Source organism: Chiloscyllium punctatum, chromosome 10, assembly GCF_047496795.1.
Source record: "Chiloscyllium punctatum isolate Juve2018m chromosome 10, sChiPun1.3, whole genome shotgun sequence".
NCBI lineage: Eukaryota > Metazoa > Chordata > Chondrichthyes > Orectolobiformes > Hemiscylliidae > Chiloscyllium > Chiloscyllium punctatum.
Genome location: NC_092748.1, coordinates 73,218,438 through 73,236,117, shown reverse-complemented (window position 1 = coordinate 73,236,117; position 17,680 = coordinate 73,218,438). Strand labels below are relative to the sequence as shown.

Here is a 17,680-nt window from a genome sequence, read left to right as displayed (position 1 = left end):
CAATGTCCTGTACAGCCACAATATGACTCCCAACTTTTACACTCAAAGCACACTAAACACCTTCTTCATTATCTTATCTATCGGGTTCAATTTCCAACTCAGACGACTGACTGTGTGGAGTTTGCACATTCTCCCAGTGTCTGCGTGGGGTTTCCTCCGGGTGCTCTGGTTTCCTCCCACCGTCCAAAAATGTGCAGGTCAGGTGAATTGGCTATGCTAAATTGCATGTAGTGTTAGGTAAAGGGGTAAATGTAGGGGAATGGGTGGGTTGCACTTCGGCGGGTCAGTGTGGACTTGTTGGGCCTGTTTCTACACTATAAGTAATCTAATCTAATCTAATTGACTCCACTTTCAAGGAGCTATGAACCTTCACACCAAGGTCTCTTTGTTCAGCAACACTTCCCAGGACCTTACCATTAAGTTTATAAGTCCCACCACAATTTCCTTTCCAAAATGCAGCACCTCACATTTATCTAAATTAAACTCCACCTACCACTCCATCTAATCAAGATCCTGTTGTTCTCTGAGGCAACCTTCTTCACTGTCCACTACAACTTCAAATTTGGTGTCATCTACAAACTTACTAACCATACCTATTGTTCATACCCAAATCATTTATATAAATGACAAAAAGCATGGACCTAGCACCAATCCTTGTGGCACACCACTGGTCACAGTCTGAAAAGCATCCCTCCACCACCACTACCCTCGGTCTTCTATCTTTGTCAGTTCTGTATCCAAATGGCTAGTCCTCACGGTGTTCCACATCATCTAACCAGTCTACCATGAGGAACCTTGTCGAATGACTTACTGAAGTTCATATAAATCACCGCCACTGATCTGCCCTCAAGTAGTCCTGTGTTGTTCACCAGGTTGGTGCCTCAGTTTTAGGTGTCTCTAGTGCTGATTCTGGCATGGCCTCTCTTTTATTAAACCATGGTTGATTTCCCAGCTGGATTGTGTTGATGGAGTGGGGACTATGCCAAGAGAATACAGACTTGGTTGAATACAATTCCGTTGTTGGTGGACCTAGGTGCCCAGAATTTTGTTACTAGATCCGTTTGAAGTCAGTCCCATGTTGTATGGTGATAGTGCCACACAACTGATATATATATATCCTCAGTGACAATTGAGAGAAAAGGTACGTGTAATGGTCACTTCTACCGATAGTGTCACAGATAGATGTGTTGGTGACAGACTGTTGAGGACAAGGTCAAATTAATCTTTTCCTTCTGGTCGATTCCCTTTCCACTTGCTGTCCCAATCCTCCGGCTTACCATTTCTTTCTTACATCATTTAAAGCCACTTCCTCTGAGGCACTGAGATGAGGTGTTATTCCTTTAAGAAACTGACATGAAGGTTATTTTTTCCTCACCTCACAAGGATTGTTTGTGAAGCACTGGAATTCACTCTCTCAGGATTGTGGATTCTCAGTTGAGGAATTTATTCAAAATAGGAGCTCAATAGATGTTTGGGCAATAAATAAATTAAGGGAATAGGGCAGGGAAGTGGAGTTGATTTAGATTTTCATGATTTTATTTATTGCAAAGCTAATTACATGGGTGGGATAGTGCATGTCTATTTTGCTCCTGGTTCCAATTAGTCTTTTGCTTCTGTGATTGCTTCTTTAACATGATCATGGCTGATCTTATCCCAGTGGGAGTGAGACCAGGATAAGATCACCCATGATCACGTTAAATGGTGGAGTTGTCTTGAAGGACAGTCCTGATGAAGGATTCGTGCCCGAAACGTTGACTCTGCTGTTCCTCAGATTATGCCTGACCTGCTGTGCTTTTCTAGTGCTACACTTTTCGACTTGAAGGGCTAAATTGCCTACTCCCGCTCCTAATTCCTATGTTCTGGTTCAGAACTAACTTTGCTGATACAATAAAGATTTGCTGATTCCTGAAGAAGGGCTGATGCCCGAAACGTCGATTCTCCTGTTCCTTGGATGCTGCCTGACCTGCTGCGCTTTTCCAGTGACACATTTTCAGCTCTGATACAATAAAGACAAAGGAAACACTACTAGAAAGGGGATCTGTAATTTGAAGTTACAAGGAAGCATTCTCTACGTAGGCAATTTCATTTCAGTGCAGAATTTGTAATTCCTCTAAACCTTGCAGCTCTGCATGGAAAATTTCCACTTCTGAATAAGTGTCATGCAACAGAGAATGAAGCCACTAAGTAAAAACAATGACTGCAGATACTGGAAACCAGATTCTGAATTAGTGGTGCTGGAAGAGGACAGCAATTCAGGCAGCATCCTAGGAACAGTAAAATCGACGTTTTGGGCAAAAGCCCTTCATCAGGAATAAAGGCAGAGAGCCTGAAGTGTGGAGAGATAAGCTAGAGGAGGGTGGGGGTGGGGAGAAAGTAGCATAGAGTACAGTAGGTGAGTGGGGGAGGGGATGAAGGTGATCGGTCAGGGGTGGTGTGGATAGGTGGAAAAGATTGTAGGAGAGGTCATGGGGACAGTGCTGAGCTGGAAGTTTGGAACTAGGGTGAGGTGGGGGAAGGGTAAGTAAGGAAACTGTTGAAGTCCACATTGATGCCCTGGGGTTGAAGTGTTCCAAGGCGGAAGAGGAGGCATTCTTCCTCCAGGCGTCTGGTAGGGAACATCTCCGGGACACCTGCATCAAATCAACCACACCACCCTGTGGCCTAACATTTCAACTCCCCCTCCCACTCTGCCGAGGACATGGAGGTCCTAGGCCTCCTTCACTGCTGCTCCCCCACCACCAGACACCTGGAGGAAGAATGCCTCATCTTCCGCCTCTGAACACTATCAGTTTCCTCACTTACCCTTCCCCCACCTTACCCTAGTTCCAAACTTCCAGCTCAGCACTATCCCCATGACCTGTCGTACCTGCCTATCTTCTTTTCCACCTATCCACTCCACCCCTGACCTATCACCTTTATCCCCTCCCCCACTCACCTACTGTACTCTATGCTACTTTCTCCCCACCCCCACCCTCCTTTAGCTTATCTCTCCACGCTTCAGGCTCTCTACCTTTATTCCTGAAGGGCTTTTGCCCGAAACGTCGATTTTACTGCTCCTCGGATGCTGCCTGAACTGCTGTGCTCATCCAGAATGAAGCCACTAAGCCCATTATTCTTCAGCCTGCACTTTTTAAATAATAGTTTGATAGCTTTCTGATAATATGCATTGTGCAATGTCTGGCGACCATTGTATGAAGACTCTAAATACAGTAAATACATATGCTATAAAACAAGTTTTGATGGAATGAAATGATTTGGAAATATCCTATCTAAAATCTTAATAAAGTGGGGACTCTTGTCTGGGCATTGGTTATAACATTATTAATGTCACGGTATCCTCAGAGCCACATACTATTCTGACTTGGAGATCAATGTTGAAGGAGTCCTGATTTATGACTCAAAATGCTGGAGGGGTCTATGTAGCACTTTGACAGTCTTTATAATAATGGTACTCCCTGAGTCAAAACTCAAATGGGGATAGGCATTTCAATGGAGACCTCAAATCAATATCATAAGTGAATAAATAAAATAAAAAGTTTAAATATCAAAATGAATTGAGATTAAAACCTCTTTAATTATTGATCAACTTTGTGATGCTACAGAATTGAAATATTTGGTGAAAATTCAGGTAACTGCAGTTATGCCCTTCAACTTATAAAGTAAAAAGGTTCAAATTAGTTTTAAAAAAAAACACATTCACAATCACAACATGAGCTAAAACTATTACCTTTTTGTGGCAACAATAAAGGTTTTGTTCTATGACGCAAGTTTTGAATTTTATTTCTCAAGCAAAAATTCTAACAAATACAAGATATATAGATTTCTTGATATATCTACATGACCCATTTTATTCGAAAAGTTTCAAACAATTCAAAACACAAAAGCTAAATACACTTGATAGGCAATCTTTGTAGATGGCTTTCCTGCAGAATAATTCCAACGTACTTGTTTTAACAATGCCACCAACCTCTTTAGACATCTGCATTGCCTGTTGATTTCGTCTGTAAAATATCTGCTTATAGTCATCCATCCATACTTCCGCCAGACGAACCAAGTTGCGAGCAATGACTTGAGTACCTTTGGGAAATGTATGTGGACTTTTGGTGCGAAAAACATGGCCCACTACAGAACATGGCAGAATTTCCAATTGTCCACCACATAACCAAACCTACCAATAAGAAATAAATACTCTGGTATTAACGAACTTCAAGCAGATTACAGCTTGAACATGATATAAAATAGAAAGTAATGAAAATCATCCATTAATGTATTGCTAAAGTCAGAATAATTTAATAGAAGGAAGTTTGCACAATCGTTCAAAAAGACAAACGTGAGAACCTCTGCAAGAAATTGAAGTAACAATCACAAAAATGCCTCGAGAAACCTGCTTGTAGTAAACAATAATATTTCAGTCTAATTTGATAGCAATAAATTACATTGTTCTTCTCCATAACTGAAAATGACCTTTGGTAAACCATGAACTTGACTCCCTTTAAAACAGGAAGATATTGAGGCCAATTTAAATTCGCTGAATACATTGCGTAAAGATCAAGGAACACAAGACACTGAACTGAGAAGTTATGCTTATCTGGACTGGTCAAGTTATCTTTGTCCAGGATTTGAGTTACCTCTGTGAATAACCTTCAAGATTCATTGTCAACTGTTGTCTGATTATGATTGTGTGATGACCCTTAGGATGCGTTCTACTATTATTGGATCCATTTAGATTAAGTTGTAATTTTAATGCTGAGTGAAAGGCCAAATAAAAAATTAACATTACCACCCAGATGTAAAAAGATCAAGTTAGCACACCACAAAACAAATGATTAGTTCAATCACTCAAGTCAATTTGAACATTTTATTTTAATAGCTGTTCTTCTGTAACTTCACAAATTTAAGACAAACATGAGGAAGAAAAAGGCTTATATTAGGATGAGATGTGAATGCTCAGTGCTTGAGAGTTCTACGTTAGCCAGGAAAGACCTAAAGAGAGCGCGAAGGAGAACCAGGAGAGGGCATGAGAAAGTGTTGGCAGACAGGATCAAGGAAAACCATAAGAGGTTTCTATAGGTATATCAGGAATAAAAGAATGACTAGAGAAAGATTAGGGCCAATCAAGGACAGTATGGGAAGTTGTACTTGGAGTCCGAGGAGATAGGGGAAGTACTAAATTAGTATTTTTTCATCAGTATTCACACTGGAAAAAGACAATATCGTCAAGGAGAATACATGAGATATAGGCTAGTAGACTAAACTGGATTGAGGTTCACAAGGAGGTGTTAGCAATTCTGCCAAGTGTGAAAATAGATAAGACCCCTGGTCCGAATGGAACTTAACCCAGGATTCTCTGGGAAGCAAGGGAAGGGTTTGCAGAGCCTTTGGCTCTGATTTTTATGCCATTATTGTCTACAGAAATAGTGTCAGAAGACTGGAGGATTGCAAATGTTGTCCCCTTTTTCAAGGGGAAGAGAGACAACCCTGGTAATTATATACTAGTGAGCCTTACTTAGGTGTGGGCAAAGTGTTGGAAAATATTATAAGAGTTAGGATTTGTAATCATCTAGTGAGTAATAAGTTGAGTAGGGATAGTCAACAGTTTTGAGAGGGGTTGGTTGTGCCTCACAAACCCAGTTCTTTGAGAAGGTCACCACATAGGTGGTTGGGGAAAAGTGGTTGAGGTGGCATGTAAGAAAGGTAATTGATCAAGTGCCCCATAGTAGGCTATTGCACAAAATACAGATGCACGGGATTGAGGGTGGATCAGAAATTGGCGAGCTGAAAGACGACAAATGGGAAATGTTCATCCTGGAGTTCAGTTACTAGTGGTACCACAAGGATCTGTTTTGGGGCCACTGCTGTTTGTAATTTTTATAAAGGACTTAGATGAGGGCATAGAAGAATGCATTAGTAAATTTGTGGATGATACTAAGGTCAATGGAGTTGTAGACAATGCTGAAGTATATTGCAGTTATAGAGGGACATAGATAAGCTGCAGAGCTGGGTCAAGAGGTGGCAAATTCAGTTTAATGTGGAAAAGTGTGAGGTGGTTCTCTTTGGAAGGAGCAACAGGAATAAAAGAAAGAGTACTGGGCTAATGGTAAGACTGTTGGTAGAGTAGATAAACAGAGAGATCTCCGTGTCCATGTACATAGATCCCTGAAAGTTGCTACCTAGTTTCTTAGGATTGTTAAGAAGGCATACAATGTGTTAGCTTTTATTGGTAGAGGGATTGAGTTTCAGAGCCACTGAGGTAATACTGCAGCTGTACAAACTCTGGTGAGGCCTCACTTGGAATATTGTGTACAGTCCTGGTCACCGCATTATAGGAAGAATGTGGAAGTATTGGAAAGGATGCAGAGGAGATTTACCAGGATGTTGCCTGGTTTGGAGGTAAGGTCTTATGAGGAAAGGCTTAGGGATTTGAGGCTATCCTCATTAGAGAGAAGGTTGAGACGTGACTTAATAGAGACACAAGATAATCAGAGGGTTAGATAGGGTGGGCAGTGAGAGTGTTTTTACCCCCTTGGATGGTGATGGCTAGCACAAGGGGACATAGCTTTAAGTTGAGGGGTGATAGATATAGGACGGATGTCAGAAGGTAATTTTTTTTCTACTCAGTAGGTGGTGTATGGAATGCACTGCCTACAACAGTAGTAGACTCGCCAACTTTAAAGGGCAATGAAATGGTCATTGGATAAACATATGGGTGAAAATGGAATAGTGTAGGACAGACAGGCTTCAGATTGGTTCCACAGGTTGGCTCAACAATGAGGGCCGAAGGACCTGTACTGCGCTGTTATGTGTTCTATGAATTGGATAATATTCAAAACATTGAAATGTTTAACTCAGGCATTAATTATATAACTTCAACTTATGTTGGCACAATTTAGAGAACTACGTAGTTGCATTTACAAATGAAATCCATTCAGCACCTCCAGCATGGCATTTGTAAATGGACAATACCATACAAAGTCAACATTTTTATCCCTGACTCAATATAAGCAAATATAAAACTTTCTATCCAAAATCATAATTTTATCTTAAGTTAAATTCTTACTTCATGACTACATAGCAGAAATAATGCACAAGACATCCTATACATAATCGATACCATCTACCATTACTCTGCTAGACAGTTTGAGAATGGATAGTGGGATATTTAATACACATGCCTTGAAATGCTTCGCTTGAATACTGTGATCTGTTGTGTGAAACTCTGATCCAAGGCAGAGTTTCATAATGTTCATGGTTTTATTAAATCAAACAATGAAAAATTTTTAAAAAGTAGTAATTCATTTTTTTCAAAAAAACTGACATTACACCTGTTACTACTTTTGTCCAATGAACAGATGATACATCATTTCAATGTAGAAGCTTCCTCCACTGCTTGGTTTAATATGTACAGGATGTCTCATGCATTCACAAGTCACTGAATTTCCTGATTCATGTCTGGCCAGTACATAGACCTATGTGCTTGCTATTTTGTATATTCAATATCCTAGTGTCACTGATGTAATGTAGACATATGTGTAATGCTTTTAATATGAGACCTTGTCTACTCTTGAAGTGATTTGCAAATACCATTTTTTTTTTCCTGAACAGACAAAATGAAATAAATTTTTTCACACTTTTGATATTCTCAAGCTATCCCTGGATACATTTTTCACACTTCTTGCAGTTGCTCATCTTGAGCAGTTGCTGATTGTAACCCTTTGTAATGGCTGTGGCGAAAGAATATCTTCAGTTATGTAGTCAAGAACATCAATGTGCAGGTCAATAGGAATATATTAGCTTTTGTATGGGCTGGATTATCTGCTGTGTCTCGGACATAATCAATTATTTTAGTGACAATGCAAAACTTTTACAATGGTGTTGCATGGAAACGCTGCAAATCAATGGAGAACTACCAAAACTGAACTGGGCAAAGAATGCCAGTTAGAAACGCTTGGATACCAGCAAAGGTTTCTAAAAATTCCAACCATTATGGTAGAACAATGGTTGGCACAATAAATCATGCACACACACAAAATGAAGAAGAACACCAATGAACATGCAAAAATAAAATGAAAACAACCAGCAGTAAGACATCTAAACAAGTGCAACAAGGAACAACACACCTCTCTCCAAACAAGTATATAATCAACATATCAGCATGAATGGTCAAACTTCTGAAACATTATACTCAAGTTGGAAATGCCAGCCTTGCAAACTTTGTCTTCGTATAATCAAGCAGACACCTATTTAGAATAGGTATTTTATGTTTGAAATAAAAAGTGGAGGCATTGTTGTATTGGCTCTCACGAGGTGTCAGTATACCTTTAGGACATATGCATATGCCATCACTCTATCACTGCATGTGACTTTTGGCCATAAAGGAATTATAATCAAGATTAGAGTGGTGCTGGAAAAGCACAGCAGGTCAATCAGCATCCAAGAAACAGGAAAGTCTGTTTCGGGACAAAAGCCCCTCAGGGCTTTTTCGGTAACGTCAATTTTCCTGCTCCTTGGATGCTGCCTCACCTGCTGTGCTTTTCCAGCACAACACTAATCTTGACTCTAATCTCCAGCATCTGCAGTACCCACTTCTGTCAAAAAGGAATGATAAGCCATCTTATCTCAGATCACAAAAAGCATGTTCTTCTGTTATAACCCAAAATGTTAATTTTAGCCCAGACACTTATTATAACTAATTATGGATGTAGGTTTGCTCGCTGAGCTGGAAGGTTCATTTCCAGACATTTTGTCACACTGCTAGGTAACATCTTCAGTGGGCCTCAGGCGAAGCACTGCTGAAAATTCCTGCTTTCTACATTTGGGTTTCTTTGGGTTGGTGATGTAATTTCCTGTGGTGAAGTCACTTTCTGTTCATTTTCTCAGGGTGTTGTAGATGGTGTGTAACTCAATGTGTTTGTTGATAGAGTTCTGGTTGGAATGCCAAGCTTCTAGGAATCCTCATGCATGTCTTTGTTTGGCTTGTCCTTAGATGGATGTGTTGTCCCAGTTGAAGTGGTGTCCTTCCTCATGCGTATGTAAGGATACTAGTGAGAGGGGGTCTTTTTTTTTGTGGCTAGTTGGTGTTCATATATCCTGGTGGCTAGTTTTCTGCCTGTTTGTCCAATGTAGTGTTTGTTACAAAATACCATGCAAGGACTAAGTGACATTAGCTTTGTTTGTTGTCTGTGTAGGGTCTTTAATGAACTCTATCAACAAACACATTGAATTAGACCCCATCTACCACCCCATGAGAAAAGGAACAAGAAGTGACTTCACCACAGGAACTATCACCACAGGAAATGACATCACCAACCCAAAGAAACCCAAACATATAAATAGAAAGCAGGAATTTTCAGCAGTGCTTCGCCTGAGGCCCACTGAAGATGTTACCTGGCAGGGTGACGAAATGTCTGGAAATGAACCTTCCAGCTCAGTGAGCAAACCTACATCCAAAACCTCAACCTAAGCTACAAATCTTCTCAAAACTCGCTAATAACTAACTATGTACAAGTATTACATAAAAGTTTGATGGGTTTTTAAATAGCATGATATCCATATGCAAACAAACTGGAATGCTATTAAACTGAAATTGAGAGTCACATATTAGATTAAAGTTAGAAAATACTTGAAATGAAAATATTACATACAAAAAAAAAACTTAAAATCTTATTTTCACAAACTGGCATCAATTCCCCTCACTGGGTTTGATATTAAATCCTAATAAAGATCAGTACACTAAAGGTTTGAGTAAAAGTATCGAAATCTCTTTTCTCAATTCCGATCAGAAAATATAAGCAATAACTAGGAATCAAATCTGATCCTGGCTATTCAATGACACAATCAGATATTGTGCAACTTCTTCATATCATCTCACTCTATGATGCATTTCAGAAGTCACACCTGAACAGGAACTAATCCATCTACTTCAGTTTCTATAACATTATGGCTCTACCCTATTCCCGCCCTAAACAATAATAAACTAGTACCCGCACCTTTAGCTTCTAAGTTTCCTCAATCACCAGCCTACGTGAACATCAGCCTTGTCCAACACTGCCATCTAATTCCAAAGCTGTTCACCCACAAAATAGCTTAGTTTACCTATCCAACTCACTCCATTCTGCTGTCCTCAATCCGTACTGGTTGCCCACATCCAAAAAAATACTCATTTCATTAATCAACTTCTATTTTCAAAAAAACCTCAATACTCACAAACTAACCTACATGAAATCTTATCCATTCCAAATCCTGAACTTGCATCTTTTATTCTCCCAAGGTTTGGTTTACTGACTATTTTACCTTCCCTTCACAACATTATTGGTAAGTTTTACACTGTAATTTTTGCAGTATAGAATGGTCTTTCAATCACTTATTTAGCTACCGACCTTCGGTGCTTTCAAAAGCCTTCTTAACAACCATATTTTGCAAGTATACCTGTAATCAACTTTTCTGATTGCTTTATAATATCTCCTTTCATAGATATTTTAAACACTGTTGCAGCTAGCTGATTAGTCATGTCATGTCAGCTTTCAAACACCTGTCAAATTCCAGTTCCTTACTCTTTGATAAATATAGTTTACTTTCTTAATATTTATGTATTTTCTTTGCACACCATTATAGGGCTAACGTTAAAGTGCTGTATATGTTTATGAAGATGGTTTTAGGTTACATGGAGTGGCAGTGCAAAACCAATAATACAGATTATAATCCTCTGTATAGGTGCCTGACAATATTTAACACAGCAAATCACAATGTTCTAAAACAGTCACTCTACTTCAGCAGTTATTCAGCTAAACTGAAACTTTAACCTCTCAAAACAGATTGGCATAGAATACATTTCAATTGCAGTTATATTTAGTTATGCATTCAATACTGAAATCCACAAAAGCAGTAAAATTAAGCTTTGAAAGTCATTGTGCATTCTGCTTTTCCATCCTTACGTGGAAAAAAATGCCGACTGTACAAACCAAAATAAATGAAGGTCCATAATTAAAATAAACCTCTGCATTTCCTACATAACATTTGAGTACACTTTCAAAAGTATTTATTGGCTGTGGAGTATTTTGAGACCTCCTGTGGTCTTGGAAAGCATGATAAAAATTCAAATCATTCAAGTATTAATTTGTAAATAAAAATGAATCAGACGGCCCAGATGGTTGACATTTTTGTGTTTAATTGGGTAGCTGTGCAAATTGTCCACTTGCTAGTGAGATGCTCAGTGTGGCCATCTTACCTTGCTCAAATTTCAACTGTTACTAACTAAACATAGTACCAATAATAAATGACATAGAAAAATCCAGTACAGCCTAAACACACAACTTGAAAACGCAACTGGCTAAGAATAAAATCAGGAGGGCAAACAGGGACATGAGATAGCTTTGGCAAATAGAGTTAAGGAGAATCCAAAAGGGTTTTACAAATACATTAAGGCAAAAGGGTAACTAGGGAGAGTTTAGGGCCCCTCAAATATCAGCAAGGCGGCCTTTGTGGAGCCGCAGAAGATGGGGGAGATACTAAACGAGTATTTTGCGTCAGTATTTGCTGTCGAAAAGGACATGGGAGATATAGAATGTAGGGAGTTAGATGGTGACATCTTGGAAAATGTCCATACTACAGAGGAGGAAGTGCTGAATGTCTTGAAAACACACAAATGTGGATAAATCCCCAGGACCTGATCAGGTGTACCCAAGAGCTCTGTGGGAAGCTAGGGAAGTGATTGCGGGGCCTCTTGCTGAAATATTTGCATCAATAGTCACAGGTGAGGTGCCAGAAGACTGAAGGCTGGCTAATGTAGTGCTACTGTTTAAGAAAGGTGGTAAGGACAAGCCAGGAAATTATAGACCAGTGAGCCTGACATCAGTGGTGGGCAAGTTGTTGGAGGGAATCCTGAGGGACAAGATGTACATGTATTTGAAAAGGCAAGGACTGATTAGGGAGAGTCAACATGGCTTTGTGTGGGAAATCATGTCTCACAAACTTGACTGACTTTTTCTGAAGTAGTAACAAAGAGGATTGAGAAGGGCAGAGTGGTTGATGTGATCTAAATGGACTTCAAAAAGGCATTCGACAAGGTTCCCCATAGGAGTCTGGTTAGCAAGATTAGATCTCATGGAATTCAGGGAGAACTAGCCACTTGGATATAGAACTGGTTCAAAGGTAGAAGATAGAGGATGGTGGTGGAGGGTTGTTTTTCAGACTGGATGCTTGTGACCAGTGGAGTGCCACAAGGATCAATGCTGGGTCCACTACTTTTCATCATTTATATAAATGATTTGGATGTGAATAGAAGAAGTATAGTTAGCAAGTTTGCAGATGACACCAAAATTGGAGGTGCAGTGGAAAGTGAAAAAGGTTATCTCAGATTGCAATGGGAGCTTGATCAGATGGGCCAATGGGCTGAGAAGTGGCAGATGGAGTTTAATTTAGATAAATGCGAGGTGCTGCATTTTGGAAAAGACAATCAGAGCAGGGCTTATATATTTAATGGTAAGGTCCTAGGGAATGTTGCTAAACAAAGAGACCTTGGAGTGCAGGTTCATAGCTCCTTGAAAGTGGAGTCACAGGTAGATAGGATACTGAAGAAAGTGTTTGATATGCTTTCCTTTATTGGTCAGAGTATCGAGTACAGGAGTTGGGAGGTCATGTTGCAGCTGCACAGGACATTGGTTAGGCCACTGTTGGAATATTGCATTAATTCTGGTCTCCTTCCTGTTGGAAAGATGTTGTGAAACCTGAAAGGGTTCAGAAAAGATTTACAAGGATGTTGCCAGGGTTGGAGGATTCGAGCTTTGGGGAGAGGTTGAATACGCTGGGGTTGTTTTCCCTGGAGCAGAGGCTGAGGGGTGACCTTACAGAGGTTTATAAAATTATGAGGGGCATGGATAGGATAAATAGACAAAGTCTCTTCTCTGGGATGGGGGAGTCCAGAACTAGAGGGCATAGGTGGAGGGCAAGAGAGGGGAAAGATATGAAAGAGACCTAAAGGGCAACTTTTTCACGCAGAGGGTGGTATGTGTATGTAATGAGCTGCCAGAGGAAGTGGTGAAGGCTGGTACAATTGCAACATTTATAAAGGCATTTGGGTGGGTATATGAATAGGAAGGGTTTGGAGAGATATGGGCCAGATGCAGCCAGGTGGGACTAGATTGGATTGGGATATCTTGTCGGCGCGGACAAGTTGGACTGAAGTGTCTGTTTCCATGATGTACATCTCTATGACTCTATAACACACAGGTCAACAAACTCATTTTAAAAATCACTTGTTTTAAATGACAGTATGTTGATAGATTAAAAATTAGTGAAGCTTTTAATCTGGAATAAAATCAGAATGAAATTTGCATAAATAATATTAACAACAAAAACAAAGAAAAAAAGCACTAGAACTTACCCTGAAAGACATTTCTATATTTTCACCACCCCAAATTTCCATCTGGTCATCATAACTGCCTATGAATTCAAAATATTGTTTAGAGATAGCAAACAGTCCACCAGCAAATGTTGGCGACCTGCAAAATTAAATAAGTACAATATATTAGGTTTCTTTTGAGACATGACGCTTATTTTACTGAAATTCTTCGTCTTTATTGCAAAGGAAAAAGTCAATAAAAATGGCTAGTTTTTGCTGTGAACTTAGAACCATTATGATTGCACAGGCTATAACTAACTAATTAAGGGAGCATTTCTGTGCAAAGTGCAGGTTGCCATTCTCTTTGGACTGCCATATTTCCTGTCATGATAGTACACCCAAATGAGTTAAAGAGAAATATTTTGATATAATATTACACATCATCTGCCATGCAGATGAATCAGTTGGGAGATGGCATAAAAGGGAACAGTAGCAAAGCAGTAACATTGCAGAACTAATCATCCAGATGACTGGATGAATGCTCCAAAGACAGAGTACAAATTTACTCATAGCTCCTGTGGAACATAAATGTAATAAATAAGAATCTAAAACATGATGTGAGTAATAATATTATTATCAATAATGAAACTACCTAATTGTCATCCATATTCAACTGATCAACTAAACTTTCTTTAGGAAAGGAAATCTATCATCCTTATCTAGTCTGGCCTAAATGTGACTCCAGATCTACAATAGCATGGTTTGTTCTCAGCAGCCATCTGGAATCATTTTGCAAGCCAGTGTAGCTAATCGTGACAGAGTTGAACAAGAATGAAGCCAGACGTCACCCAGCATCAGTCAAGGTATTAAGAATGGCAAAAAACACACCCTGCCAAGTCCACCTCACCAACAAAGGCTTGTATTAAAATTAAAAGAACTGTCCACAGACTGCTGGCACCCAAAAATTGAGGACAAGAATATAATTAAGGTTAGCTTAGTGTAAGTTACAGTAGAGTAGCTAAAATTACCTTAAGCTTTATTAATAGGCAAGGTGCCAGATTACGTGCAAAAGACAGCAAAGTAAACAATTCATAGGATGAAACATCCTTATTTGCTGAATGTGATTATTTAAACTGGCATTTTACATTATCATACCAGGAATTAAAGAATTAAATATTTTATTTTGCTGACAATTGCCATACAAAATGTTAATTTGGTTTGTTGTAACTAAGATAATCTCCAGTTTTGTCAAACATAGGAAAGGAACTGGTGACTGCAGATGCTTTCACAGCCAAGACTGATCATCTCTATGAATCGCTAATATCTGTGTACAATTATGTATTATTTTAAGTATATAGTGTAATAAAACAAGTAAAAGGACATTAGAGTTTGTGGTTTTCTTCAGAGCATGTTGTTGTCTGGCCATTGTTTTTCTAATCAGCAAAAAAACACTAGCATACACCTGATAACCAGAGTAACTATACAACAGCCTGACACCATCACATTCCTACTGAATCATATCTTGCAATTTGCATTCCAGATTCCTCCATTGCTATTCTTCGTTATATTCTGTCCCACTGGGAGGACTGACCCAGCAAAAGTAGTGGAGCAGATCTTAGGAATAGCCCTGGGAAATCCTGAACATTAACTCCAGATACTATGAACAAGCAGATTGCTGGAAAGGTCAGGTAAGCTTTTCCAACTTGCCGTCTCAGTACTTTCCATGGACTCAGGTACATTTTTAACTTAATACTTCAAGTAACCCACCAATATGGGGCATTAGTATTTAAAATGCCTGTCCTTATGTGACTGAAATCAGAGCTTGCCAATAGTTTGAATATACAATTTTGGGATTTGAAGTCAATTACTGTTTGACCTCCAGAGGGAAAGCAAGATTCCAGCCTGAGACTGAAAGCAGTCAGCCCTTGCACTACATTTGTGAGGTTGCTGGCTAGAAAGCAGCTTACACTTTTCCTGCAAAGAGGAATACTGTTGGGCTTAGTTCATCGAGGAAACCACTATTTGATACCAACCTAGAGGGATTTGAAACCAACCCAAGCCAACGTTTTAATACCTCTATATTTAATAAACTCATAATTTAAAATATTTTCTCCCATCCTCAAGCAAGAGAGTGGAGTTTCAAAGTAACTACCCATATTTTGATCATTGATAATGTATGTCACCTTTTATTTAATTTCAAAATTTTACACGTTTATTTCACTAATTGGAATCCAAAAAACAGAACACGTTTCAGCCTGCCTTATTGGAGGGACAGGAGTAAAAAGGATTTTAAAAAAGGAATAAATCAAACAGTACCTTTAATGTTTCAGTCTAAAAGAGGCAAAACAATCATAACTAATGTTCATCCCCATTCTCCGTTGTTCATGAAAATATAATGTTATTTAGTGTGATGATCAACAGTGGATGTGGTACTCTCATCCTGAACTTTCAAGCTAAAGAGGATCATTACACTAAAGTAATTTGTTTTTCCTTAAAAAACAGGTTTAAACCATCTCACTTCTTAATGAGAAACTGTTTTAGAGGTCTAGCTTCAACCAGGATTTCTGCCAATACTAAACTGGAACCAAAAACCTTCATGTGATAGTTTTACCTCAAAGCCAAAGGAAAATTCTGGATCTTTGTGACTGAAACCCAATGCAATATACTGCTTACTTTGGATACTCTTACAAACTGTCCCAGTGTATACTTAAACTTAGAACTGGAAATGTAAACAAATTCTATTAGCCTTCTCAGTATTTCTCGCTCTGAGTTTTGTTTTCTTTAACAAATCATGCCTTCAGAAAGCCTTACAACTTAAATCATTAAACCCCTTAATATCTCTCTCTCACACACATCTCTCTTCTCTCTCTCTCTCTCCCCACCTCCATTACGCATTCACAGGATTAAGGCATCACTGTCCAGACCAGCATTTAATGCCCACACAAAATTGCCCCAGAAGGCAATTAAGAATCAAGCACATTGCTGTGGGTCTGGAGTCACATGTAGGCCAGACCAGTAAGGATGGCAGTTTCCTTCCCTAAAGGACATTAGTGAATCAGATGGGTTTTTCCCAAAATCAATAACGGTCATCATTAGACTCTTAATTCCAATATTTATTGAATTCAAATTCCAATATGCCATGGTGCTATCTGAACCCTGGTCCCCAGAAAGTTCTGGATCTCTGGGTTAACAGTCCAGTGATAACACCATGAGACTAGCACTTCCCCCGTCCCACATGTCTAATTCAAACTCCAAACTCTAAAAATGATTTTAAAGTAGACATTACATCACAGAGAATATAGAAAAAAGTAAACAAAACTTTTAAGGCAGGACAAAGCAGTTTGTGGATGATACAAAACTCAGGCTCACTTGGCAGTAGAGGGCTTCAAAATTGTTTCAGACAAACAAAAGGGGATGGAGGGACGGAGGGAGACAGTGAGAAAGACAAAAGCACAGACTGTGAATCAATTCTGGAAGTGTCAGTGCAGTGCAGAATGGAGCTGACATTTGGGTATTGTAGTTGCTTTCAGCTTGTCAGGAAAGAGAAGCTCCCAAATACAGGACAGATACCACTTCTGAGAGTTGATAGCTTCCGCACATGCACCCACCCCCACCCTGCCACTCACAGCTTGTTGGATCCCACTAGCCAGATATGGCTGGCTCAGGGCAGGACACTGAGGGATCTGTCCTGCTCATGAGCTGGTGTCAGCTGCTTTACCTAGGTCATGGCCAACTCTTCAGAGAAGGCAACAAAGACTGCACAAGGCAACCGCGGAGCTCCTGGTGATAGCACCACTGAGTAATGTCACATAGAAGTGTGGGTGTTATTGGCTGGGCCAGCATTTACTATTGTCCTTAGTTGCCCCTTGAGAAGATGGTGGAGTCCATGAGCTGGAGATAGACCCACAATGTCCTCAGGGATGGAATTCCAAGAGTTTGACCCAATCTACTGAATTTATCCTTATAAGACTGTCCCTCCATGATCCCTGGGATCAGCAGTGTGTGCCTTCTCTGGACTGCCTCCATTATCAGTCTTCGAGGAGCTGGAAACTGCTCGCAGGATTCCACCTGACTGGGTCTGACTTATGTTGGGTAGTTTGAGCAGCCAATACTTACAGGGTGTGGGTATCTATTCTCCCTCTGTGTTAGAACCCCAAGTGAGGGGCCCAGTTAAAATAGATAAGGAAAAATAGATTTGATAGCAAAGAGATTGCACTTCAACCAAGTTCAAACACATTCACTAAAGAATTAGAAAGGAAATCAGGAAACATTTTTCACCTAGAGTATGGTGGAAGTTGAAACCTGAACCAGAGTGACATAATTTGAGACCTTTGAGATCCACAG

At 39.6% G+C, this 17,680-nt stretch overlaps 1 protein-coding gene across 4 annotated transcripts in view; it reads right to left on the bottom strand.

The window, feature by feature from the left end:
* Window positions 1-17,680, bottom strand: part of galnt3 (UDP-N-acetyl-alpha-D-galactosamine:polypeptide N-acetylgalactosaminyltransferase 3 (GalNAc-T3)) — an 82,167-nt gene that overhangs the window by 18,036 nt on the left and 46,451 nt on the right. For all 4 annotated transcript variants that reach the window (XM_072579504.1, XM_072579503.1, XM_072579506.1 and 1 more), the window contains 2 exons: window positions 13,379-13,496; window positions 3,968-4,168 (listed from right to left, as the gene is read on the bottom strand). In XM_072579504.1, coding sequence (XP_072435605.1) covers window positions 3,968-4,168; window positions 13,379-13,496 — 319 coding nt within the window. The remainder of the gene's footprint in view (window positions 1-3,967; window positions 4,169-13,378; window positions 13,497-17,680) is intronic.